The sequence below is a fragment of the Neovison vison genome, chromosome 9, assembly GCF_020171115.1.
Source record: "Neovison vison isolate M4711 chromosome 9, ASM_NN_V1, whole genome shotgun sequence".
NCBI classification, from domain to species: Eukaryota; Metazoa; Chordata; class Mammalia; order Carnivora; family Mustelidae; genus Neogale; species Neogale vison.
The window spans coordinates 7,193,914-7,220,504 of record NC_058099.1 but is presented as its reverse complement, the minus strand read 5'-3'; the positions used below and the strand labels follow the sequence as shown (position 1 = coordinate 7,220,504).

At 54.0% G+C, this 26,591-nt stretch overlaps 2 protein-coding genes across 8 annotated transcripts; one reads left to right on the top strand and one right to left on the bottom strand.

The window, feature by feature from the left end:
* Positions 1-307: 307 nt before the first annotated feature.
* On the bottom strand, positions 308-17,529 carry GOLGA2 (golgin A2). 7 transcript variants are annotated; one of them, XM_044264783.1, is made up of 27 exons: positions 17,358-17,528; positions 15,749-15,871; positions 14,561-14,641; positions 11,641-11,757; positions 11,330-11,373; positions 11,146-11,209; positions 10,496-10,552; positions 10,218-10,298; positions 9,397-9,435; positions 9,052-9,114; positions 8,871-8,964; positions 8,667-8,773; positions 7,617-7,675; positions 7,185-7,326; positions 5,782-5,871; positions 5,567-5,674; positions 5,278-5,365; positions 4,564-4,901; positions 4,212-4,325; positions 3,493-3,738; positions 3,328-3,403; positions 3,014-3,102; positions 2,480-2,695; positions 2,270-2,372; positions 2,062-2,168; positions 1,824-1,977; positions 308-1,717 (listed from the first exon to the last, which is right to left on the bottom strand). In XM_044264783.1, exons 1-27 carry the CDS (start codon positions 17,436-17,438, stop codon positions 1,494-1,496), a joined length of 3,105 nt encoding a protein of 1,034 aa, XP_044120718.1. In that variant the 5' UTR covers positions 17,439-17,528; the 3' UTR covers positions 308-1,493. The 7 variants fall into 7 exon arrangements, with proteins under 7 accessions (XP_044120718.1, XP_044120719.1, XP_044120722.1 ...); XM_044264784.1 differs by lacking the exon at positions 9,397-9,435 and having other exon boundaries at positions 17,358-17,529; XM_044264787.1 differs by lacking the exon at positions 10,218-10,298.
* Positions 17,530-17,716: 187 nt separating this feature from the next.
* On the top strand, positions 17,717-24,126 carry SWI5 (SWI5 homologous recombination repair protein). The gene is made up of 5 exons (XM_044264796.1): positions 17,717-17,874; positions 18,169-18,217; positions 20,329-20,450; positions 22,121-22,215; positions 23,795-24,126. The coding sequence occupies exons 1-5, from the start codon at positions 17,777-17,779 to the stop codon at positions 23,857-23,859; spliced, it is 429 nt and encodes a 142-aa protein (XP_044120731.1). The 5' UTR covers positions 17,717-17,776; the 3' UTR covers positions 23,860-24,126.
* The last annotated feature ends 2,465 nt before the right edge of the window (positions 24,127-26,591 follow it).

The window sequence follows — 26,591 nt, the reverse complement described above, 5'->3', positions numbered from 1 at the left end:
TTTTTTTTAGGGGTCTTTTCATACCTATAAATAAACTATTTTAAATTATTGAGTCTGTGGCTCTTTGTTTTTCTGTAACCATGAAAAGTCCAGATATAAAGATATAAAGATTCAGCTCTTGCCTGTGTGTCTTTGTTTTTCCGTAACCGTGAAAAGTCCAGATATAAAGATATAAAGATACAGCTCTTTCCTGTTTTATTTTATTTTTTTTATTTTTTTTTTATTTTTAATTTTTTTTATTATTTTTTTTTTTTTAGGGGTCTTTTCATACCTATAAATAAACTATTTTAACTTATTGAGTCTGTGGTTCTTTGTTTTTCCGGAACCACGAGGGGTTCAGATTTTAAGATATAACTCTTGCCTGGATGGCAAGAGGGTCTGCAGCTATTTGTTTCTCCCCATTAGGGGGCTTTTTTTTTTTTTTTTTATTCTTTTTTTTCTTTATTTTTTCATAGGCTTTTCAGAACCCTAAATAAACTATTTTAACTTATTGAGTCTGTGGCTCTTTGTTTTTCCGGAACCACGAAGAGTTCAGATTTTAAAGATATTAACTCTTGCCTGGATGGCAAGGGGGTCTGCAGCTATTTGTTTCTCCCCATTAGGGGGCTTTTCCTTTTTTTAAATTTTTTTTTTATTTTTTATTTTTTTATTCTATTTTTTTAATTTTTTTAATTTTTTTTTTTTTTTTTTTTTTTTAGGGGTCTTTTCATACCTATAAATAAACTATTTTAACTTATTGAATCTGTGGCTCTTTGTTTTTCCGGAACCACGAAGAGTTCAGATTTTAAAGATATTAACTCTTGCCTGGATGGCAAGAGGGTCTGCAGCTATTTGTTTCTCCCCATTAGGGGGCTTTTTTTTTTTTTTTATTCTTTTTTTTCTTTATTTTTTCGTGGGCTTTTCATAACCCTAAATAAACTGTTTTAACTTATTGAGTCTGTGGCTCTTTGTTTTTCCGGAACCACGAAGAGTTCATATTTTAAAGATATAACTCTTGCCTGGATGGCAAGGGGGTCTGCAGCTATTTGTTTCTCCCCATTAGGGGGCTTTTCCTTTTTTTTTAATTTTTTAATTTTTTATTTTTTTATTCTATTTTTTTTATTTTTTATTTTTTTTTTATGATTTTTTTTTTTAGGGGTCTTTTCATACCTATAAATAAACTATTTTAACTTCTTGAGTCTGTGGCTCTTTGTTTTTCCGGAACCACAAAGAGTTCAGATTTTTAAAGATAAAGCTCTTGCCTGGGGAGCAAGGGGGTCTGCAGCTATTTGTTTCTCCCCATTAGGGGGCTTATCATACCCCTTTTTAGGGGTTCTATCTTGCTAGTATAGGGAAAAAAAGGTACCTGGGAAGGAATGATAGGGTGGCAGGGACATGAAGGAAGGATAGGGTGGCAGGGACAGGGTGGGGGCAGGGACAGGGTGGGGGCAGGGACAGGGTGGGGGCAGAGCCCCCAGCCCCATTGCTTCAGATGTTGCTTGTTGGCGACGGGCTTAGATCACAATGATCTTCACCTCGTCGTTGTCATCAGGCCGGTAGAAGAAGGGGATGCAGGGGTTGTCGCCCAAGCCTGGGCGCTGCTGGGTGTTCTGCATCTCTCGCAGCAGCTGTATGATCTTCTGTGCAGTGGCATTCTCGGGGGCACTGCGGCCCGGCAGGGCCTCTCCCTGGGGAGGTGCCACACTCTTCTCATTGGCCAGGTTCACTTCTTGGATATCTTTCAGGGCGGGGTGGGGAGGGGGGAGAGAGGCAGGGCTCTGAGTGCTGTGCCAGCTCTCCCCACCCCCACCCCCCAAACCGCCCGCCCTGAGGGTTCTACTCACCACCCTGGCCATTGGCATCGCCAAGCTCTCGGGCTGGGGGCGCTGCAGCAGGCTCCCCAGCAGGGTTCTGGGCAGCGGCCAGGTACTTGCCCTGCCATTTGTCACGCTCGTCGACCAGGCGAAGCACCAGGTCCTGCAGCTCCAGGAGCTTCACCTGGAGGGAGAGGAGAGGCTGAGCACCTTTTTGAGCCCCACCCCCTCCCTGCCCCACTGCTGGGGCCTGCTCAGGGTTCCCCACCTTCATATCTTCTTTATCCTGTGCCAGCCGGCTAATATATTCCTCCTTCTCCCGGTGCCGCTCCTTGAGCACGGCCCTCTGACTCTGGTAGAGGGCAATATACTCTCCTGCGGGCAGAGGGGCGTGTGCTCAGGCTCGGGGCGGGGGGGGGGGGGCATGGCAGAGCTCCTCCCCGCCTGCCGCCCCTGGCACCAGCCCTGCCGCTCACCAATAGTGTCCGTCTCTCCAGAAAGCTGGATGCACCGATGCTCTAGCTCATCCACTCGCTCCTTCAGATCCACTTTCTCCTGTACTAGGGCCGTGAAGCGGCCCTGCACCCAGAGGAGTCAAGGGTCAGGGGTCAGGGTTTGGCAGAGGCCTGAGAGGGGGCCCCCCACACCCTGCCAGGCTGAGCTGGAGCCCGAGGAGAGGTGCTCACCTGCAGCTTGTCCATTGCCTCCTGGAGGGCCTGGTGGGTCTCCACAGGCACACTGTCGCCCCCGCTCCCGGGGGCCTTGTCATCTGCCTCCTGCTTTTGGCCAGGGGCCACCAGGTGAGCCAGGCGCTGACAACGCAGCTTTTGCTGTTTCAGCTGCCCTCGCAGCCGGGCCTGCTCTTCCTCAGCACCGGCTAAGGCCGAGTTAAAAAATGCCACCTGCAGGCAAGACGTGCAGGTGTGCTTTCATGGTCGGGGGGGGGGGGGGGGGGGGGGGGGCGGTTGCTGCTCCGGATGAGCAGAGGGCAGGGGGGTGGCGGGAGCTCCTCCTCTGCCGGCCTCTCCCAGCGGGCACAAGCCTGGGCTTCAAGGATGAAGCGACAGCTGATAGCTGGCTCCCAGGGGTGTCAGGGGTCAAGAGAAGTCGAGGGAGGCAGACCAAGAGGTAAGGAGGGTGCCCCAGTGTGTGGGGGGACCACAGAGGGAAGCACGAAGGGGGCACAGGGAAGGAAGGGGCAGCAACGGGGGCCCACTCACCATGGCCTCTCGGCTATCCAGGCCCTCCGGCATGCTCAGCTTTGGACGGGCAGCCGCCTCGTCCTTCTCCTCTTCGTCCAGTCCGTCTCCTGTCGGGGCAGCCGGTGGGGGGTGGTCCTCAGACAACCCAACAGGGGAGGTGGAGTGGGCCGGGGAGGAAAGCTTGGGGTGGGCTCCGGCCCACCTCCCTGTGCGACCTTGGGCCAGCCCGTCCCCCCAAAGGAGAATGAATCCCTGTCCTAAAGGTCCCTTCATATACTCAAGTCGCCCTCCTCCCTGGGCTCTGTCCTCCTCCCCTGGGTGCTCCCACCTACCTTCCTCAGGCATAGCCATGAGGCTCAGCTGGGCCTGGAGCTGCTGGTTCTGCTGGGTGGCAGCTTCCAGGCGTCCCTGAGGGGCCAGAAAAGAGTGAGGAGGGACACAGAGGTGGCAGGCTCTCCCCTTGGGGACCCAGCCCTCGAGCCCTCGAACGCCCTCACCTGGGTCTCCTCTAACTCTTGGCGGGCCTTCTCTGCCGCCACCTTGACCTCAATATCCTCGTTCTGCAGCCGGTCCATGAGCTGGGTCTGCACCAGGACCTGCCTCTGCAGGAGCTCTTTGTCCGAAGCCAGTTGCTGGTAGGCAGCCACGTGCTGCTGGTAGGCGGCCACATACTGCTGCAGGTGGCTCACATATTGGTCCCGCTGCTGTTGCAGGCTCTCGGCCTCCCGGCTCTTCAGTTCTACCTGCAGGGAGACCCCGGGAACTAAGACTTCGGAGCCCAGGCTGGGGAAGTCAGGTGTGGGGGGTAGGAGGGGGTAGGAGGGGGCTTGCTAATCTCCCTTTTAGACTAAGGACACCAAGGCTCAGAGGTGAGAAGCAGAATAGTGACATAGTGACCAGTGGAACTAGGGGTGGCACTCAGGGCCGAATCCGAGAAGCTGCAGCACACGGTCTCTTGCTCTCTCGTTAAAGGGCTCGGGGTCTCTAGCCAGGGCGACAACCTCCGGGCAGGGCTACCCACTTCGTAAAGTCTGAGAACGGGGAGCAACAAGGAGCCTCGCCACAGGCAGGCTGGGAAGGATCTGGGAGTCCTGTGCCCCCCCACACACACACACACCACCCCACCACCCCTTCCGCTGGCTGGAGCTGCTTTGTCCTGGCCAAGCCTCCCACCGCCCTCCAGGCGGTTGTCTGTCTGCCAGGGCTCGGGGCTTACTGTCTCTTTCAGCTCTCCTAGGTTCTCCTGCAGCTCGCCCAGCCTCTTGGCCAGCTCATTCTTGACGTGTTGTTCTGTCTGCAGCGCACTGGTAACCTCCATGTTCTCATTGGACTGGACAGAGGGGAAGAGTCAGCGGCCACCCGGAGCAGCCGGGGCCCCCAGAACATGACGCCTGCCTCCCGTGGCTCTGTGAGCCTCTCTGGCTCACAGCGTGCCTTCACAGGGACCGTGTCACATGGGGTCCTTACCCCCCACCCAAACCCCATTTTACGGCTGGGGAAACAGAGGCCCAGAGGGGTTCGGTGTCCCACCCTGGACCAAAGGGCTTGGCCAGGGAGGGGCTGCACACCAGCTTGACGAAGCCGTCCTGCAGCTCAGCCAGCTGCTGCTTGAGCTCGCGGTTCTGGGACAGCGCGCGGCTGATGGTGGTACGGTCGTTCTGCATGGTCTCCAGAATCCTCTTGCGCTCCTCAACCTGGTCCCCCCAGCACTCGGCGGCGCGCTCCAGCTCCAGCAGCCGCTGCTCCTGCTCCTGGTTCAGGCGACTCAGACCTTCGTTGTCTTTTACCTGGGCCTGCAACTGCCCCGCCAAGATCTCTAGCTCCTTCTGTAGCTGTTTGGCCTCCATCTGCAGCCGCTGCTCCTCCTCCGAGGGCCCGGCTGGGAGCTCTGGGGCTGGAGGCAGCACTGGGGAAAAGGAAGGGGGGGTGCACGGTAGAGGCCTCTCACCTCTGTGCCTTCCGAAACCCCGCCGCTTGGTTCACAGCTCCTCACTGGGCCTCATCACCCCAAACCTGGGCTTCCTGGCTAACGGTGCCCTCACACTCATGGGACAGGCTCTTTCTAGACCCTTTCGGATAAAGTTCTTTAGGTTTTTGTGCTCAAGACAACTCTGGCTGATTGCCAGTGGGCACTGTACCCAGGCTGGCCAACTCTTGGTATAGCCCTCCTTCCCTCGGCCACAGTCCCCTTCCATCCGTCCATGCCCCTAGGGCCACTCCAAGGCACCCTGACCAGCCCTCTGCCACCAATCCGGCTCGCAGATCGTCTAGCCCTGGCTTACCTAGCTGCCTCTTCAGTGCGGCCACGCTGGCCTCCAGTTCCTGCACCTGACAGACACTGTGGTCCTTTTCGTCCCTCAGTTTGTGCATCTGCCCAAAGCACAGGAGGGGCATGTGGGGGGCAGGAAGGGAGGACCAATGCCCTCTCTCCCCCCACCGCACCCCTGTAAAAACTACACAGCCATCTTGGGCTGCCCACAGCAAGTGACAGGATTCCCATTTTACTGAGGCCCGGGAAAAACCGAGTGACCCGTCTAAGGTGGGGGAGGGGGGCTGAAGGTCGCATCTCACATGTTCGGACATTTGCCGCATTTTGTCTTGCCAGTAAGCAGTGTCTTCCTTCATATTTTCCATATAACGGTCTCTTTCAAGTTGCAGTTGCTTCAGTAAATCGCTCAGCTGCAGGGAGAGGCAGAAAAGGTAGCAGGGGCTGTCCCTGAGCCTCACCGGCTCCTGAGCACCTGGGGCCAACCTCCTTCTACCCGCCTCCGTCTGCCAGGCCTCACCTGCTCCACACGGGCCTCCAGGCGTGCCCGGTCTTCGTGGGCCTTCTGTAATTCCTGGTTGCTATCGTGGGGTTTCGATTCACTGGAAAACTGGAGCATGAAAGACGAGGAGGTTAGATGTGGGGAGCCCACGCTGTACCATGCAAAACCCCCCCCCCACTGCAAAAGGGTCTGAGCTGGGGTAGTGTACGAACTGGGATAACATAACTTGGGATAAACAAAGATCTCTGTGCTCACGTTGTTAGGACTGTACCCAGAGGCTTTCTGAAACTAAATATTCACCGTTCCTCTAGCTCCCAGGACCCCCCCGGACCTGATGTGTATCCTTCTAGATCCTTTCCTGCTATAGTGAATAAGGCTACAAACTGGTCCAGGGGTGGTCGGGTCACAGAGTCCAGGCGTCCACAACTTCAGGGCAACCTCAAGGCCTCACTTTGTACCTCTAGCAGGCCGCTGATTAGACTGCGCATCACATGAACGGGCCACAGAGGCGACATTCCATTAACAATCACTGAATGGATGGGGAGCCGATGGGTGGATGGGTACAGAGCTCTGTCTGCTGCCCAGGCTAGACCCAATTGGAGACTCCTGTTCCGCTCTGGGGGACTGACCATAAGAGGAACCCTAACAGATCAGGTCCCGTCCAGGAGAAAGCAATCAGGAGGGTGACAGACCACATGAGCCCCAGCTGGATCTGTGTAGCTTGGAAAAGATGAGGGAGCCACAAGGAATCTGTACACAGGCTCCCCCACCCCCCAGTATCAGAAGGTCTGTCTTGGGAAAGAGACAAGATTTTTCCTGTGTTGATCAGGAGGGAAGAGAGCCCCAACGAGGGAAGGGACTTGAAGGCAGAGTATGGCTCAGTGTGAAGAAACCCTGACCGAGGGGAGCCTCTGACCCTGGTGGCCCACCCTCCAAGAGGAAGCAGGAGGATTCACGGGCTAGCCTTGTGCCTGGCACCTATGCAACAATGGTTTGCACCCAGGACACTTTGAAAAACCGAATAAAAAAATCCCTGAGAGGGGTGCCTGGGTGGCTCAGTGGGTTAAAGCCTCTGCCTTTAGCTCAGGTCATGATCCCAGGGTCCTGGGATCGAGCCCCACATCGGGCTCTCTGCTTGGTGGGGAGCCTGCTTCCCCCTCTCTCTGTCTCTGCCTGCCTCTCTGCCTACTTGTGATCTCTGTCTGTCAAATAAATAAATAAAATCTTAAAAAAAAAAAAAAATCCCTGAGATTCTGATTCCACAGATCTGGGCTGGGCCTTGATGTGTGGAGTTTGATCAATGTTTGGAGCAGGATTCTACGGCAGGGCCAGAACAAGGGTGCCAACCTTGCAGCTCGTGGCTGGAGGCAGCCCGTGACCCCGATGGGTGGGGCTCGGGCTCCTTGTAGCTCCAGCCTTACCTGCTGCAGCAGAAGCTCAGACATCTCCAGATTCTTCTCCAGCTCCTCTATCTTGAGCTTCATGCCTGCCTTCTCATTCTCCAACACCCGAATCCTCTCTTCCATTTCCGAGTTCACCTGCTTCAGGTCCTCGGTGTTTTTGCTATGGCCACAGGCAGCGAGGAAAGACATGAGTACAGAACAGAAAGGAGCCCTCTGGTGATCAACCCGCCACACTTGCCACAGAGCCAGGGAACAGGGGGCATCCGAAGGGACCCCGGGTCACGAGAGTCCCCAGGGGCAGGTCAGAGAGAAGACCTGAGTGGCCTGAAGCCTTGGCCTGTGTTGGTGGCACTGCTGAGCCCAGAGCCCTGCTCTGCACCTGTCCAAACCCAGCCAACCCCCTCCCCCGGCTCCTGTACCCCTCCCGCCGCCCAGGCCCCGCCATCCTACTTGTTCTTGTATAAGTCCAACTTCAGGGCATCTCGCTCTTTGGTTAGGTCCTTGTTGTGCTGTGAACACAGAAAGGCGAGGTCAGGTGTGGCGGCCAGGGGGAGGGTGCAGCAGGCAGACTACCAGCAGCCCTAACCACGCCACAGCCACCCTTCACGTTTTGTTCAAAGCCTTTCCAAGCCCACGCTTCCATTTGCCGCAGCCAAGAGCTTGGGAAGGGCGGGACAGATTCATGGCTGGCCAACGGAGGCCCAGACAGAGCAGGTGGCATCGCTGTCCGTCACAAGGAGCCATCATGACTGACCCTTCCCCAAGGGCACCAGCAGGCACCAGGCTAAGGATCGCGTTCAAGCCTCACGACCACTGCATAGGGCAGGCCTGGCTCTGATGTTTTACAGGTGAGCACAGAGTGTCACAGGTGAAGTCGTTTGCCTGCGATCCCCGACAGAGTGGGAATTAAACACCCAGTCTGTCTGACTCTTCAACCACATTTCCTCCCTGCGGTAGGGGAGCAGATACAAAGAGTGGAATTAAATCTGCACTATGATCTGTCTCCTTTTTGAATGCTCTAGTCATAGGCCCAGCACTCAGAAGGCACAGAGGTGACAGGTGCTCCCGGCTACCCTGATCCTCTCCCTGGGTTTTTATAAATCATTTCCCACACCTTCTATTACATACATGTGTCCCTTCCTCCACAAATGGTACCATAAGTAAAAGTGCTGTCCTGAATAAATAAATAAAATCTTAAAAAAAAAAAGTAGGGGGGCGCCTGGGTGGCTCAGTGGGTTAAAGCCTCTGCCTTTGGCTCGGGTCATGATCCCAGGGTTCTGGGATCAAGTCCCGCATCGGGCTCTCTGCTCGGCAGGGAGCCTGCTTCCTCCTCTCTCTCTCTCTCTGCCTACCTCTCTGCCTACTTGTGATCTCTGCCTGTCATATAAATAAATAAAATCTTAAAAAAAAAAATACACTCCATCTTGTGGAAGGGACTTTGGGCCCCTCCCCTGCCAGGGAAGCTGCGCCTCGAGTGGACAGGTCCGACGATGGACTCACCCTCTCCACCTGTTTCTGCTGCGTGGAGACGGCAGACAGGGTGCGCTCCAGTTCTCCGATACGCTGGCGGGAAGACTGCAGACGACTAGCAAGATCTTCAGATTCTCCTGGAATGACAGAGTTCGAAATGGGACCCAAGAAGGAATCCCACCCAAGGCCGGCCAACATGCGAGGCTGGGGGATAGAGGGCGCCTGGACTCCCACCTGCTTTTTGCCTGGCTGCCTGCTGGGTATGCGCCAAGGCGGTGTATAATTCATTCTTTTCAGAAACCAGAATTCCTATTGTCTGAATATGAATCTTTGGGAGAGAAGGAAGAGGGCTGCTGAAGAGGAGGGAAGGAAGCATTTCCTTGGGGGACGGGAGGGAGACCACGGCTCCACGCACCTGCAGTTGCTCCCTTAGAGAGCCCTGCTCTTTGGCAAGCTTCTGTTCAAACTCCTTCTTCTCCTGCAGGAAGGACACAACATGGCTGACTGGGAGGAGGCAGAGAGAACACCGGAAAGGATGTGCTCCCAGAATGCCACTGACGACCCAGGACAGCCTCAACAACATGGCCAGATCCTGGGGGCCTGGGGGGCGCTGGAGAGGGGCCAGGGGGTGGGGAAGGGGTAGGGGACGAGGGGGCCTTTTATTCCTCCAGTCTGGGAGCCAGATGAGCATGGGCCTCTACACTTGAACCCTCCCCAAACCCATCTGCCACATGACCAGCAGACAAAGAAATCACGTTACTTTTTCCAGTTGGTCCAATGATTCCTGGTTTTGTCGTTTCTGGGGGGAGAGTCGAAGGAAGGTAACTCAGTCTGTCGGCCTTTGCTACCCTCCCCACACCAAGATGGAGGATGGGCAGGGGCTGGGAATGGGTTTCAAAGGGAAAGTTCACAGGGAGATGAACAGACACACTGTCCTCAAGCTCCCGAGGAAAGAGACTTTGGGTCTCAGGTGGCTTCGCTCAAGTGAGAGTCTGGATCCGGGTGCCCGTGAAAGGACAAGGACCTGAACGTCTAGAAATGGGAGCTGAGAAATGAGAGACTACCCCTCTGTCGGCCTGTGGTTGGGGGGGATGCATTCATTCAACAAATATTTACTAAGCACACCTCCCCCCCAGGCCAGGTTCTGTTGAATGAAAAGGACCTGATTTTCTGAGCCAAAAGGGACCTCGGCCCCCTCCAATTCTACCTCCTTGGGACAATGAAGCCCAGAGAGGGGAGGTGACTGGTCTGAGTTGAAAGATAGAGCAGATGAGGGGCTGAGTCAGGGCCGGAGCGCACGGGTCAAGCCAGTGCTTCCTCTGGGAAGCAAGAGCCCCAAGGGCAAGTACGGGGAGGGCTTAAGCAGGGGTGTCTGGAGAAGAGAGAGGAGGCGAAGAAGGCAGCCACAGAGAGCCATGCTGCATGCTCTGTGCTCCAGGGTCCTTCCAACTGAGACTTAGGCCCCTGGGCACCCCATTCTCCCCTGGCACCAGGGGCCCCCAGCCCTTTCTTCAGGGCCCCAGGGAGAAACTGGAGCCCCAGAGTAGCAGCGTGGAACCAGGGACCCCACTGGACTCTTACCAGTTCTTCTATCTTGTTACTGAGTTGTTTGTTTGTTAGATTGCTGGAGTCCAGGGCTAGTGATAGCTCTTGGTACCGGTTCTGAGGCGCATGCAGAGGAGGAGGAGGAGGAGGAGGAGGAGGAGGATGGGGGCGGGGAGAGGTAGAGAGAGCAGTCATTAGGGTTGGGGGCTGTCTGGGCCATCTCAGCTAGCAGCGGGGCACCCAGCCCCCGCCGTGGGAGGTGGGGGTGGGGGCTGGCCTGCAGGGTCACTGGGCCACGGTCCAGACCCACTTACCTCCAGATCCTTCATATTAGCAGATGACAGGCCCTCTCCATTGACACAGGATGAAGGCTAGGAGGCACGAAACGGCGCACATGGAGGCACGCTCTGCCCCACCTCCCCATTCCCTCACCCTCTGACTCCCCAACCTGCCCATCAGCCGCAAACCATTCTGCCTAAGCCCTTGGTGCCAACTCCTTCTGGTTCTTATCTCCCCCTCCGTGGTCCCCTCCCACGTGGCTCCCATACTGTGCTTCCTGCGGAGGGAGGTCCAACCCCTTCAGTTTGGGGAGCTTCAAAGAGGACTCAAAGGGGGCCCCTGGGTGGCTCAGTCCATTAAGCATCTGCATTTGACTTAGCTCATGATCCCAGGGTCCTGGGATCAAGTTCCGCATGGGGCTCCCTGCTCAGTGGGGAGTCCACCTCTCCCTCTCCCACTCCCCCTGCTTGTGTTCCCTCTCGCTCTATGTCAAATAATTCAACAAAATCTTTTTAAAAATTAAAAAAAAAAAGAGGACTCAAAGGAGTCATGCCAAGCTGAACATTGCCCAGCAAGCTAGCTGCTCCCGGGCTCTTTCCTCCCTCTTGGGAACCTCTACCTCGGTTTCTTTCTGTCACATTCCCCACCATCTACCCCCTCCCTTGGGTTTCAAGTTCTGGGGTACCTCACACACAAGGCCATTGAGCTGCTGAGAAATTTGTCGCAGGCTCTCGGTAGATGACAGACATCTGGGGACAAACATGGGAGTCAGGGGTGCAGGAGGTTCAATGGGAAAGAGGGAGGGGCCGGCAGTAGCCTGCCCCGAGTCCCTCGGCCTAGGGGCTGCTGGCCCTATAGGAGATACTCACTCGTTTTCATCCGTAAGGAACGGGCCATTTTCTGTATGATGACTCTGTTCACGAAGAAACACATGAGGTTGTTACTCAGCTGTTCATGAAGACCACCCAGGGGCGGGGTGGGGAGGCAACCTGCCAGCTTCCCAAACTTCAAGGAAAGACCTGGTCTCGGCCTCCCCGAGAGTCCTCCCTCAGTCCTCCGGGAGGAACCAAGCTACCTGAAGAAAGGGGAAGAGGACCCCGAGCAGGTCCAGTCCTCTGGGGAGGAGGAGTGCGGGGGTGGACACAGAGTGGGGCAGCAGGCAGCAGGGTGAGGCACAAACCTGAACTGACGCCATGCTAGTAAGATGAAGGGGACTAGCACAAGGCGAAGGGACACCATCAGGTGACACGGTGTCGTCAACTGTTGGTATGGCAGGAGTGGCGCGGTCTTTGGGCGCCTGTCACAGAACAGAGCAGGGGGTTAGGGGGCCATGCGGGTAAGAAGGCGCCCGGCTGCCATGAATGCGGGGGTGCGGAGCGAGCAGGACAGGGGTTGCTGGGGTCAGAGGGACAGTCACACATGCTGGGAGCCGCTGTGGAGCGTGGCTGTGACTCGCCCGAGCTGAGGGCGGCTCTGCAGCCTTCTGGACGGCCAAAGCTCCAAGCAGAGTCTGCGCAACCTCCTTCCTGAAAGTGGGGGCCTTGTTCTCCATGGAGCTCGGCAAGGGACAGTATCAGGCTCTTGGCCTGTGGCAGCCACAGCAGGTGGAGAACAGGGGTGCCCAGTCAGGGAGAAGGAAGGCACTGCTCTTCGGGAATGCCAGAGTGATCCTCGCCCTGGGCTCCTGGCAGGCAGAGGGTGGTGGGGACAAGAGACGTGGTCAACCACTATCTGCTTCCTTCCTCTCTGCTCTCTTCACCCTTGCCCTCTCCTATCCCCCACGACTGGCTCTATCTGCCCAGTTCGGGACTTCTCTGGGAAAGAAGCTACCAAACTCGAAGCCTCACCCTACTCCTGCAGGTAAAAAAGAAAAACACAGCCACTAGGCCCATCCCAACCTCCTGGCTCCAAAATAGCTACCCAACTGAGAACCAGCACAAGAAGCCAGAGCTAAGAGGTCTACCCTCTGACTCCTGGTACCCTGGAGAACAATCCTGGGACTGGGGGACAAGAAGCCATGAAGAAACTGCTCCCCCTTCCCCACCTGGACCCACCTGCTTGAGCAGGGCCCCACCCAGCCTCTTTCTGGGCTCACGCATGACATCTGGCTCTACAGATCTAATGTCTGATGAGGTGCAAAAATGAGCAGACAGGTGGGGAAGATGGCTGCCAAGCTCGAGTTTGAAGAGGGGAGCCAAGGCTTGGCCAGCAGGGCTGGCACCAGGAGGAAGAGGGACCCAAGGCTGGATGTTCTCTGGACATCAGCCCTGACCTCTGAAAAGTCAACTCTACTGCCCTCCTTAGAGCTAGTGATGCAGAGCCGGGAAGCGGAGGATGAAGCAAGCAATTTGCATGTTTACTGTCCCGGCTGTGACCTTTGACCCCAAAACCTCCCGTTGCCTTGACAACCGGTCAACAGAATCTCCCAGGTAACAGCAGGGGCTCAGCAACTGGCCGAGGGCTTGAGACTTTAGGGGAGGTGGGCACTTCTAGCCCTGGGCCTGGCAAGCTCTGGGTGCCTCCTGGCACCCTGGGGTCCCATGGATCCCTAGCACTAGACCCAAGAATGTTCAGAGAAGGAATAAAAGTGATTTTTCTGAGGACTTAAATATATGTAACACGACGCTTTTATGATCAACCAAGCTATTTCACAATTTTAGGTCTTAGAGCAAAAGTATGGAGTATTTAAAAAAATCACTCTCCACTCCCCCAACGGTCCCATTCCATTAAAATTTTATTTCTTCATGAGTCCCCATTTCTGGAAATGCTATCAGCTCTGTCCAGGATCCTATAACCACAAGCCTGCGTTGCAGGAACAGAAAACTTAAGTGGGAAATGGCCACGGAGACAGAAAGGATTGAAAAACCACAAAAAGGATCTGGGTCTTTGTTTCCAGGACAACAGGGGGGTGCGGGCACAGGTTCTGAGAACTCAGTGCAAATACCAGCTTCAGGAGTCCTATAGGCCAGGGCTCCCTTCCCCGTGCCCCTCTGAGCAGCTCCTCTGAGCCCACAAGGTGAGTCAAAGCACCTGGACAGACCCGATACCCTGGGTTTGAGCGGTCTCAGTGAGTGAAAGGCTCTCACACCAGCATCCAGGGCTCTGTCCCTACCCTCTGCCCATGCCCATCTCTTGCAGGACCTGGCTGAATTTCAGCCCTACTGCCCTGGCCTGGGCGGTGTCCCAGGACAAAGTGGGAACATCATGTCCAGAGAACCCACCAAGGCTCCCTCTCTAGGCAACGCTCTGTGAGCTCATAATACTGGTTGTTACCTGGATCCCTCCCCCCTCCCTCCCTCTGCCCGGAGCTCCCACTCCCCCCCACTCTCCATCTGGATAAATGCTATCCACCTGTAATCTTCAAACCAGTCTCGAGTCCATTTAGAACAAACCTCACCCTTAGCTGGGCACTTGGAACGTTGCCACATTCTACCCTTGCTTCTTGTGGTAGGGTCGGCCTCCCTCAGTCCACGTTCGACCTGGTTTACCTCTTTTCTGGAGCGCCTAGCCAACCGCCTCCCCTAGCAAGGGCCCACTGAACACACAGCCTAAGTGTCCAGCTGATTTTTAAAAGAGAACAGGAGTGGGATATCCTGGTCACTTATGATCTCGAACCTTGTAACTGTAATGTGTGCTCCATCTTAAACCCTGCAGTTACTTACTCTCAACCCAAAATGGATTCATCCAGTTCAGAGAGAGCACAAATTGCTATGCAGTCTGTTGGGTCTTTTGGGGACAGGTGCCCAAAGGGCAAGCCTGAAGGTTTGCTTTTATTTAATCTCTCTGAGTCTGACATGCCGCTGGGTATTCATACCCAAGGCTCGAAAAGCCCAGATCCCACGCACCTGCTCTGGAAGCTTTCCCAAATTACCTTTAAATGTCAAGGTGTGTCTCACCTTCTTCAAGATGATAAAAGATGTGGGGCAAGGAAAACAACCCAACCAACCGAGCAGGTGGGAAAAGCAGACGTGAACAGGCTGAAGTTTAATGAAAGCAACACAAAATAAGCCAGAGGCATAGCCTCCCCCGAACTAGAGAAGCCTTGGGGCATGCACAGCCAGGAGAAAGCAAGCCAGAGAGGAAGCTTGGCACTGCCTCACCTGCCACTTGTCCAATGGGGGGAGTGCTACCCCATTGGAGCGGTTAAGGTCGGACACCAGCACCTTCAGGATGTCCTGAATCTACAGGAGGCGAGAAGGGAGAAACAAGGGCAAGGGGAGAGAGAAAAGTGGCTTAGAGAGAGGTGAGAGAGTTAGGGAAGGAGGAAGGGAAGAGAGAAGGGAACAAATCCATGGCCTGGGCCACCTTCCCAAACGGCCACCGGCTGCCTTACTGGAAATAGAAATCAAGGTACCCAAAGGGAAAAGTCCCCTGAACTAGACAGAGAATGCAGTCACTGGCCCGACGCAGCAGTTTTCTTAATACACTCATGAGACCCGCTCCTCAGGCCCAGGATGCTGGGGATGAATCTGAAAAGAATGCCATCTCCCTTTGAAAAATCAGACTTCTGAGGAAGGGTTCCGCTTGAACAAAGGGGGTTCCAGCTAGAAGTCTGAAAGGTACGGATCTGCTCCAACAATATCCTCTTACAGACGAGGCCACTGGACCCAGGGGAGGAAATTATTTTCCTGAGGTCGCCCAGCAAGCTGGTGGCAAAGATGGACTCAAAAGTCAGTGTCACCTAACCCAAGTGCTTGGGCCCCTCCTCGCTACATCCTGGGCCTCTTCCGGTGCTTCCTAAAGGGACAGTGTGATGGCATATGCCTGATCTCACTGTGTGGCTTCCCGTTTGAGGCCGGGGATGAGGAAAGTCACCAGATCAGTACATCAAATACCACTACCCTTTAGCAAATCTTTACCCTGCACCAGGCCCTATAGCAGGCCTGGGTGGCTCAGTCAGTTAAATGTCCAGCTCTTGATTTCTTTCTCCTCAAGTTACCATCTCAGGGTCCCAGGATGGAGCTCCACGTCAGGCTCTGTGCTCAGCCGGAAGTCCGCTTGAGTATTTTCTCCCTCTCCCTCTCCTTTTGTCCCCCACCCCCACCCCCCCCAAATAAATAAATCTTTGAAAAAAAAAAAAATCAACCATCTCATTCCAGTGTCACAAGTGTAAGGAAGATAACATTACCCCAATCTTACTGATGTGGAAATATACCCCTAGCAGGGACATTATCCCTGGCAAAGGGAGAGTTAGGACTCAAACCTAACTTCTTCCACAACCTTAACCACCACCCCCTACTCCCCTTGGAGTACCCCTGGTCGCAGGAGTTTGGCCAGCCAATACTCACATCCTCAGGGGAGTGACAATCATCAGAAGCTGTTGTTTCTGAGCAACTCCCATTTTTGATCTTCCGTTTTTTCTTTACTCCTGCAGGAGTACCAGGATTGTTCTTTTGCTGATACTCCCTCAACTGCAGAAAAGAAAAGCAGTGAGAACTCTAAGCTCCTATATTCACACCCACCTCCCAATATAGGAGTATATCGTAAACTGCAAAGTTTACCTCTTTTCTGCAAAGTTTACGATATACTCCTATATTCGCCATCTGATTTAATGCCATCAACAGCCCTACAAGGTGCTGTAATTCTCAGTGACCGCAGAAATGGAATGATAACGTGGCATTATAAAGGGGGGGGAGCAATAATGGAATTTAAACCTAGTCTTCTGACTCTGAGTTCTGGGGGTATGCCATGAAATCAGCAAGTGCCAAGAGGCAAAACCAGAGGTGGAGATGAAAAACGAAACATCTGAGTAATCTAGGGTCCTTTCCTACCCATCTGTTAAAGCTGCACACTGGTACTTATCAAACTTTTACATTAACGTATCCTGATGGCAGAAGGCAATGAAGGCACACACCTAGTGAACGTGGACAACCCAAGCACCATTTCACTAGAAGTCTACTATAATCTTACAAATCTATGCAAATGTCATCCCTAGGTACATTAATATAAAAGGACTTTTCTCCCTCAAGAGAATCAAGCACAACTGATACTTCAGTCCCATATTATCCTGTGGCATTTAGAAAACTCCATGTTGAGATGATTTGGGGGAAGATTCCCACCTGTGAAGTTCAGGTTCCAGAGATCTGTTCCACAGAGGATAAGCAGATCTCACTCCAAAGAGCACTGATTGAGGGGGACTCTGGTCCCAGAATCACAGGGAATTAAAATGTGAGGTAGAGAATTAAGATTTAAAATGTGAAAGTCCTTCTGGACAGTATAAATCTAGGAGGAAACCATACCAAAGAAAACACATTCTCCCCTTGTCACCAAGGTGTTATCAACGTTCTGTGATCACTTAAGCCAGTTGTGTAAGGATGGGGTACAGTCTTAGAGTAAGGGCTCCCGAAACCTCTCCCACCTAGGTCCCATAGTCCCAAGACCCCTTTAAGCTGGATATTTGTGCCGCGACCCGAGAAACCGGAAAGGGTATGAAAATACTGGGGGACTGGGTAGTTAAAATCAAACACCGGGCTCGTGGCGCTAATGACAGTTCCGAGGGGGATTGTGACGTAACTACATTCCACTCCTCCCTACCGACGCCCGAGTCGCCGCTCCGCGGTGGGGGAGGGGAAAGCAGGGCCGGGACCGAGGTCCTCCGAGACCCGGACCGGCCAGGGGAGTCAGGTCCTCTAGTGCTGGGTGGCAAAAGGCGAGGGCCAACCCCGGAGCGAGTATCCCGGGGGTCACCCGCCCAAAGTCACCCAGGGGCGACGGGCGAGGGCGGGGGCTGGGCTGCCGGGGGGCGGGACAGGCTGAGAAGACTTTGGGTTGGGGAGCGCCAAGGGGCGCCGAGGGGCTCGCCCTGTGTGCCTCAGGGGCAGCACAGACTCTGGCCACGGCCCGGCCGTCGGAGAGGCCTTTGGCTGGGTCAGGGAGCCGCGACTCGGCACATTTTACCTTTTTCTTGGCAGCTGCCAATTTGCTCTGTCGGGTTTCTTCCGACATTCCGGTACAGGGGGAGGGGAAGGGGGGCCACATCACCAAGTTCCGTCAAGGACTGAGGAACTACTTCCGCTGGTCTAAAGCGCCGGTGTGCGACTGAGCCAGAAAAGGAGGGACCCGGAGATTCTAAGCAGCAGCTGGGTGGGCGTGGCCCCAATACTTGAATCCTATTGGCCGGAGAGAAAGATGAAAGAAAAGGGGGCGTGGTCAGACGGCCGCGGGCCCCTAGGGACAGGTGGAGTCACAATGAAAGCGGCGCGCGCAGCCGCTGTCTCCGCCCACCTCGAGGGAGGGGCGGGGCTTGAGGTGGCAGGTTGCGCGCGCACGTCTCCCCATCTGACCGTTCCCGGCCTCCGTCATAAGATTCTAAATACATGGCGGGCCTGAAGGGCTGCTCTTCCGCCCTCGCCCTGGACCCTCCTGCACTACATCCTCCTCCGAGACGGGGGCCTCGGACACCAGGGCTCCGGAGGTGGGCAAGGAGCGGAGGGCAGGGCGAAAGGGCATCCCTTCACAGTCCCCTTCCGGACTCCCCATGGCCCTGCCCCAGACTCTCCCATCCCAGAGATCACTTCCGGAAACCCTCATCTAGCCCTCCACACACTCCCCCTCTCAGAGTCTCCCTTTCCTTGAGGATCCCTACCCTGATACCGGACCATAACTAACCCTTTCCCAACTCCTAACCTCCCACACCACCCACACACCCCTTTCCACCCAGAGCCGACTCTAGGCTCAATCGGCATTTTTCCCTCGGATTCCTCTCCAGGACTCAGCCAGGACTTTCCAAAAGTTGCCGCGGGACCTTCCGATCCCCTGTGAGTATGTCTATGCACCCCTCCCTTCTCACCCTCCACCGTGGAAGTCGGTGCTGCTCCCAGCCCCGCCTCTATCCCCAACAGTAGCTGACCCACCCCAGCCCTCTTCAAACCATCCCCCAGCAGACCTTGTTCTGCTGAGAAACTCCAGGTCATTTCTCAGTCCTTCCCCTTTTCATCCTCCCTGCCCACCAAGCTTCAAAGAAGAAGCCCTGTCCTGGCATTTTCTGGTGGTACCCCAGGCTCTCCCAATGGGCTCTGTCTCTCCTCCTCGCTGACAGCACCACAAGTGGTTGGTTTTGAAAAGACCAGGATCCCCTCCCTCACCTGTTCCACCCCACACAGAAACCACTCTCATTCCCTCAGAGGCACGTGCTCTCTCCCGCCTTTGCCATTTGGTTATACTCTCCCTTTCTGGAATACTCTTCCTTCCAGCTCTTTAGCAAGGTGGTGCCTGCTTATCCTTTAGAGTAGAGGTTCCCCAGGGAAGCCTCACCCCCACTTCTGACTCATTCCAGTTGCTGAGACACTCCCTTGGCACACTGTACTTCACCTGAAAAGCACTTTTTCAGGCTTGTCGTTAGTTGATTAATTATTTGTCATTCACCCATTCATCTGACACGTTTTTGGTGTTTTTTTTTCCTTTTTTTTTTGAAGTGACTTCTTTTTTTTTTTCCAATTTATTTATTTTCAGAAAAACAGTATTCATTATTTTTTTCACCACACCCAGTGCTCCATGCAAGCCGTGCCCTCTGTAATACCCACCACCTGGTACCCCAACCTCCCACCCCCCCGCCACTTCAAACCCCTCAGATTGTTTTTCAGAGTCCATAGTCTCTCATGGTTCACCTTGGTTTTTTTTTTAAAGATTTTATTTATTTATTTGACAGACTGAGATCGCAAGTAGTCAGAGAGGCAGGCGGAGAGAGAGGAGGAAGCAGGCTCCCCGCAGAGCAGAGAGCCCGAATTGGGACTCAATCCCAGGACCCTGGGATCACGACCTGAGCCAAAGGCAGAGGCTTTAACCCACTGAGCCACCCAGGCGCCCCCGTTTTCGGGTTTTATTTTAAGATTTTATTTATTTATTTGTCAGAGAGAGAGCACAAGCAGGCAGAGTGGCAGGCTGGCAGGCAGTGGGAGAGGGAGAAGCAGGCTCCCTGCCGAGCAGGGAGCCCGAATCAGGACTCAGTCCCAGGACCCTGGGATCATGACCTGAGCCAAAAGCAGATACTTAACGAACTGAGCCACCCAGGCGTCCCTGACATGTTTTATTGAGTGTCTACTATGCGCCAGGCCCTGTTGGGGACACAGTGAACAAAACTCTGTCCCTGCCCTCGTGGGGTTTACACTCCAGGGGCATAAGGCTGACAATGAACAGAATATTATTAATGAAATGTATATGTCAAGTGGTGATGGGTGTTATAAAATATCAGGACAAAAGAATAGTGAGCCACTGAGGAGTGACCATTTTAGGCAGGGTGGTCTGCGAAGGCCTTCCTGATGAAGTGTGAGTAGAGCTTTAAATGGAGATATCTGGAGGAAAAACATAATTATTTAGGGGCAGAGAGGGCAAAGATGAACTGCAGCCCCGGGGAAGGGGATTGTTACCCAATGGAATTATAAGCCCAATGACATCACAGACTTGAGCATCTGAGGTCTGATTTGGGGCCAGGATGGGCCCTTTAATTAGGACTAGGTGTGGCTAGGACTGAAAGAAAACCCCAAATAATGGTGACCTAAACCCAGGCCTCTCTCTTGTTCCACTGCACCTTCAACATGGTTCTCCCTATGGCCCAAAACATTGTTCAGCTCTTTGATTACATCCACATTCCAGCCAGCAGGGAGGAGGAAGACAGGCCAGAGAAAGGCGTACCCTCTCGCTGGAAGGACAATTCCCAGATGTTGCATACATAATTTCTGATTAACTTCTACTTGCCAGAACTTGGAGGGCTACACCTAATTCCAAGGGCAGCAGGGCAGTGTAATCTTATTGTGGGTACGGGGTATTGGTCACCAAGCAGAAGGTGGGGCAGTGGTTGTTGAAAACAATGTGTAGGTTCTGAATTGTGGATAATGGGTCACTCTGGCTAATGACTTTGTGTGCCACTCAGCGGCCATTTCCCAAGTCTGGCCAGGCTGATGGGGCCGGTGAGGAGTCTCTGCACCTTGACATTCAGAAACTGAAGGAAAAGAGGGACCTGCTGGACAAGGAGATCGTTCAGTTAATATCTGAGTAAGTCTCTTTGGGTTCCTCAGCATGCTTAAGATAACTTTTAACCCCGGGCCCGGTAACTGAAACCCAGCCACACTAGCTTAGTATAAAACCAGGACTGTGTCCTGTGGAGGAATTCAATGTATCTCAGCAGCCTCTCTCGGGTAGGGGGTGGTCAGACCCAGGAGGAGCAGGAACAAGGGAATTGAAAGCTGTCCAGAACAGAGGTTATCGCTCTCTCAATCCATCTCTGTCTCTGCTTCTGGTCCTTCTCTGCCTCTGCTTCTGTCTGCACACCACCTCCATTCTCTCTCTACAGGTGGGCTCTCCAGGGCTTGAGGGAAGCTGGCTCTTCCCCAGCTCCTGGACTTTCTTACGGCTCTCGCTCCAGCCATGTGGCACAGACTGAGCAGTCTTTGAATGTGCATTTCACGCAGGAGGGGATCTGACTAGCCACCCATGTGAATCCCCCTGCGATGGCCAGGGTCACATAGCACCAGTGTGGCTGGAACTGTTCCCTCAGGGCACAGGGAGATTTGCCTCCTGAGGGTAGGGTCTGTCTTGTCCATAGTAGATCCTTAGTGAACATTTGTGTTTTTTTAAGATTTTTATTTACTTACATGACAGAGATCACAAGTAGGCAGAGAGAGAGGGGGAAAGCAGAGAGCCCGATGTGGGGCTTGATCCCAGGACCCCGAGATCATGACCTGAGCTGAAGGCAGAGGCTTAATCCACTGAGCCACCCAGGCGCCCCTTATGTGTGTGTGTGTGTGTGTGTGTGTGTGTGTGTGTGTATTTTTTAAGATCTTATTTATTTGCCAGAGAGAGAGAGTACAAGCAGGGGGAGTGGCAGGCAGAGGGAGAAGCAGACTCTCCACGGAGCACAGAGCCTGAGCACAGATTCCAGGACCATGAGATCAGGACCTGGGCCAAAGGCAAACATTTACCCAACTGAGCCACCCAGGCATCCCGTGAACATTAGTTAGATGCCTTGTGGGACAGCTGGTGGCTCAGTCAGTTAAGCATCTGCCTTCAGCTCAGGTCCTGATCTCAGTTTCCTGGAATCAAGTCCTGTGCCAGCTCCTTGCTCAGTGGGGAGTCTGCTTCCCTCTCTGCCTGCTGCTGCCCTGCTTGTGTGCTCGCTCTCTCTCTCTGATGAATAAATAAATAAAATCTTTTTAAATAGATGCCTTGTTACTCTCTGAACCTTGGATCCTCCTTAGCTTTCTTTTTTTTTGTTTAATTTAATAAAGATTTATTTATTTATCTGTCAGATAAAGAGAACACAAATGGGGACAGTGGCAGGCAGAGGGAGAGGCAGGCTCCTCACTGAGCAGGGAGCCTGACGCAGGACTCGATCCTAGGACCCTGGGATCATGACCCAAGCTAAAGGCAGATGCTTAACCAACTGAGCCATCCAGGTGTCCCTCTCCTCAGCTTGCTTGCTTTCTTTTTTTTTTTTTTTAAGATTTTATGTATTTATTTGACACAGAACACAAGTAGGCAGAGAGGCAGGCAGAGGGGGAAGCAGGCTCCCCACTGAGCAGAGAGCCTGATGCGGGGCTAGATATCAGGACCCTGAGATCATGACCTGAGCTGAAGGCAGAGGCTTAACCCACTGAGCCACCCGAGAGCCCCTCTCCTCAGCTTTCTTAAAGATAGTCTCTCTCTCTCTCCACCCCTCACCCCAGAGGCTACAGTGTGGATGAACTGGAGGACCACATCTCCCAGCTCCACGAGTATAATGACATCAAGGATGTAGGCCAGATGCTGCTAGGCAAACTAGGTGAGCAACAGGACCCCAGAGGAGCACCAGGGCTCGGAGGGAAGGAGTCTGTATTCCCCAGGGTGTCTGGATTTTGTCCCTGGGCCCTCTAACTTGCCAGCCTTCCTATCCTCCTCAACTGTCCCCCTCCCCGAATGCCCCAATGCAGCTGTACAGCTCGTGCAGATTTCTTCCCTCAAGTGTAGAGCCCGCTTCAGTGCCCCAGGCAGGTTTGAACATGAGCTTGCCTACCTGCTAGATTGAGAGCTGTGGTTCCTGGTCTTCTGGGGCCTACTCAGCCTTAAGTGGCTGACTTGCTCCAGAGGCAAAAGATCACAGAAGGGGGACTCTGTGACTTCAAGCAGTATTTTGTTCTTCCTTGAACACAGTCTGACTATCCAGAGGGCTTGGCCAAGGCGCAGACACCTGTGTGCCTGGGTTGGTTAGGACAGTCCAGTGTGGAGGAAGTGAAGGCATGGATGGCCTCAGTCCGGTCACCTGGCTGGGGTCGGTGGGCACTCCAGCGTTCAGCAGCCAGTGACTGTGTGGGACAGGGTGCAGGGCTGGGACATCTGCCTGGTCACTGTAGGAGTTTAGCACTCCCTGTAGAATTGCCCCTCAGCATCTGGGAGTCTGTGTCGGGGAGGGCTTCTCTGTTGCAGTGGGGACTGGGTCCCAAGGAAGGAAAGGGGACAACAGGAGGAGGGAAATACAGATGGAGAAAGGAGGGTGATCAGGCCCCAAGGAGAAAGGGAGGTGAGGGCACTGTAGCCTGGTAGTTAAGCGCATCAGCTCTTGGGAGATGGAACCTAGCTTGAGACCCGTCTTTCTTGGCCGGGGACCTGGAGAGGACAGAGCAGCCGCTCCTCTGAGGTGACATTTACTGAGCACCAGAGCTCTGCACTGCTCTGCAGGGTGTGGGGCACCCTAGTGAACCAGACACTTAAAGGACCCCGTTCTCACTTGACTTAGGTTTTGGTATTGGGGGAGGGGTGGGGAAAGGTCAGTAAGTAAAGGAACACGAACAAAGGGATTATAAAATGAGTTCAGTGTTATGAGGGAAACAAAGGCCAGAGATGGAGAAGAATATTGAGGTTTGAACAGGGTGGTGGGTAGGGAGGAGCTAAGGTGGTCAGGATAGGCCTCTCAGGAGACCCCTTCCCCTGGGAGGAAGAAAGGGTCTTTGAGGGAGCGGGAGGAATGGCACCACCAAATGGCCAGGGCATGACCCATGGGCCAGACTAAGGAGTGAGGGTTTTCAGCAGTCCCCAGGTGCGATGTAAATATAAATTTGCCTTCTCAGCAGGTGGCTGTAGCTGCTCTGTGTGGAGTCCCAGGGTGCTTTGTTTGACTCCTCTGTGAAGTAACCCCGGGCCCTTACCACTCTAGGTTGTGGTAAGGGTTCAGTAAGTCTAGTTTGGGGTGACCAAGCAGAGCCCACAGTGGTAGGGTCTGGAAGGAGTAGCAAGAGGATATGTCAGCCAACTAGGGGAACAGGAGGGAGGTCCAGGAGTGGGTCCTGGGTAGGTCAGGCCTTTGACCATTCTCCCTTCCACTCCTTCCAAGAGACATGCATTCTTGCTTCTTTCTTTCCTTTTAGCCACGATCCGAGGTGTCACCACCAAAGAACTGTATCCAGAATTTGGCCTGGATGTGAATGACTGAGCCAAGGCTCACAGCCCTTTGTCCACAGCCCAGTGAGACAGGCAGATTTAAACATGAGAGCCAGTGAGAGCCCAGTACCCACAGGCTTCCCAACAAGGAAGTGTCAGAAGCCGTTTTCTAAAGAACTCAGTTTGAATCAGGAGGGAGCCCAGACAAGAAGAGCTGGACAGCGAAGAGCGATTCCCTGCTCCAAGTTTCCTGAAATGTCCCCAACATGTATCTATGTGTGTATGTTTCCCATTTGTAAATAAACACACAAGCAACCTGGGTGTGAATCTATACATTGAGTCCCTCTCCTCTGGTAGCCCCCTAATCTTCCTCAGGAGAAAGAGAGCCTGCCTTGGATCATACCAAGCTTACATGTACCAAGCACGGTGCTGAACACCTTACATCCATTATCTCTAATGCCTTAGTCCATCCCATGAGAAATGAATATTGTTATCCCCGCCCCCCGTACAGATGAGCAAACTGAGGCTCAGAGAAGCAAAGTGACTTACCCAAGGTCACAGAGCCAGTAAGTGACAGAGCAGAGATTCAAGCATAAGTCTCATTCTGAGGCTTATGGTGTGCAATACAGCCTTTCTGGGTTGGGGACCACGCAGGGAGGAGCTGAGCGTGAGGCAGTGATGCTGGGGGAATTCTTCCCTTGTGCATCCCATCTGCACAAGGAAGGTTTCAGTCCCGGCTACAGTCCTCTGCCACGGTGGGGCAAGCTGTCGCTTCTCCCTTGTGTCTTGCTTGTCCTGATCCACCAGCACCGGCAGAAGGAAGACGAGTGTTGCAAGTGCCCGGTGCAATGTAGAATGGCAGGATTTCACGCTGGACCCGCCAAGAGTTCTGACTGTCCCAGCTGCTCAGCTGGCTGTCCCTGCTGGACATCTTCTTGAGATCATCAGTGTGATAGCAGAGCTTGAGGGTAGGCCGTCATGAGGTGAAGGAAGCACAGTTTCTAAAAACCGGCTGTGTGAGTCAGACCTGGGTGTGGGTTCCAGCTCTGCCCACCTAGGAGCCATGTGATCACAGCCACTGACTTGGCCTCTATAAGCAGAAATCACAGTAGTACCATATGCGGCGGGCAGTTAGCATTAACTGCCTCAGCAAACAACCCCACATCTCCCTCAGCAAACAACCCCACATCTCCGAGGCTGAGCACAAGAAAGTTTACTGATCATCAAGTCTGATGAAGGTCTGGGACCGCCCCCCACCCCAACCCTGGCCGCATTTTAGGGCTTCACCGCTGGAATCCACAGCAGGGAGTGGAGACGAGAAGACCCGTCAAGTCTGAATCAACCCGTCCCCCATCGGCAGCCATCACTCCTCTCACAGACAGTTGTCCAGAACTAGCCACGGGGCCCAAACACACCAAGGGAGACCGGGACTGGGAAAGGAGGGTAAGCACCTGGATATGGGGCGGGGACTGGCTGCCGTCTGAGCCCCACCTGCCTAGCTGCCAGTGCCCGGTCCGAGCTCCTCAGCGGCTGACCTGACCCGTGCCCGTGCCCATGCCCCAGCCCCCTCCAAGGGGCACACATTCGCACACTCGTTTCGGATGCACGCCCTCCTTGCTGACCACGAGAGCCAGAGCGCTTTCCCATTTGGGGTCATTTCTTGCCATTTCCTATACCTTTGCGTCATTGTGTCCACGGGTTTTCACAACCACCTGACACCAGACAGCTCCCATCATCCTCCTCACTTTGTAGAAGAGGAAACTGAGGCTCGGTGAGTGGAAGGAACTTGTCAATGTCACACAGTGGCCAAGCAGGAACAAGAGCCCCAGTCTGTCTGGCTCCAGACTCCGGCCTTCTAACCTGGGCCCCACTCTGAGGCCTTCATGGGCTCTCCTCCCAGCCTGGGGGCCCTCTGAGGACAAGACTGTCAGATTCATCTCGAGTGACACCTTCCGTGCCTGCACCTCACACGTACTTAGTATTTGCCTACCGAAGGTGACCCTGATCCCAACCTCTAGATCCTGAGGGAGAGCTAGTGATCTAACTGGAGGTGGGTACAGGACGGGGTCAGGTTTTCGGAGTCTCTCACAGTGTCCCCTCACTTTTCCCTTGCAGCTTCCTGGGCCACATCACCTTCCAGTGTAGGAGGAGCGAGAGAGGTTAGCAGCCAGGCTCAGGGTGAGGGAGGGAGCCCCAGGAGGAGAGGCCCCCACCTGCAGGTTCCCCCCGACCTTGCCCCATTTCCTCCACACAGACAGCTGGCTTGTCATGTCTCTGTCCACACTGTGTCTCTCCATGCCAGGAGCTGGGAGCCACAGCCTCTGGGTCTCTGCCATGCAGTGCTCACCTGCCAGCAGAAGTCAGGGGTCTAAGAAATGACGACAGTGCAGTTCGATCAAAGGCTGTTGTGGGTCACAGGAACACGTGAACAGCACCTAACCAGTTGGGACACTGGGGAAATGTCACAGGGTCACAGGGTAGAGACACCCATGCATGTACTGGGAATCAACCAGACAAGTACATGGGTGAGGATTCCAGGAGGAGAAATGACATTGACAGAGGCCCTGAGGCAGAGATCTTGGCGGACCCAGGACAGGTACTGGGCACTCAGTCTCCTTGGACAGGGATTAGAGACAATTTGCTGACTATTTACTTGGACTCTTGGTGCAGATGGGACCCTACCCCAGACACAGTGTTAACCCAGCTCTGCATTTGGGGCTGATCCTTTTTTGCAGGGAGATGGGTACAGTTTTTGTTTTCTGTAACTCACATTTCATGATCTAA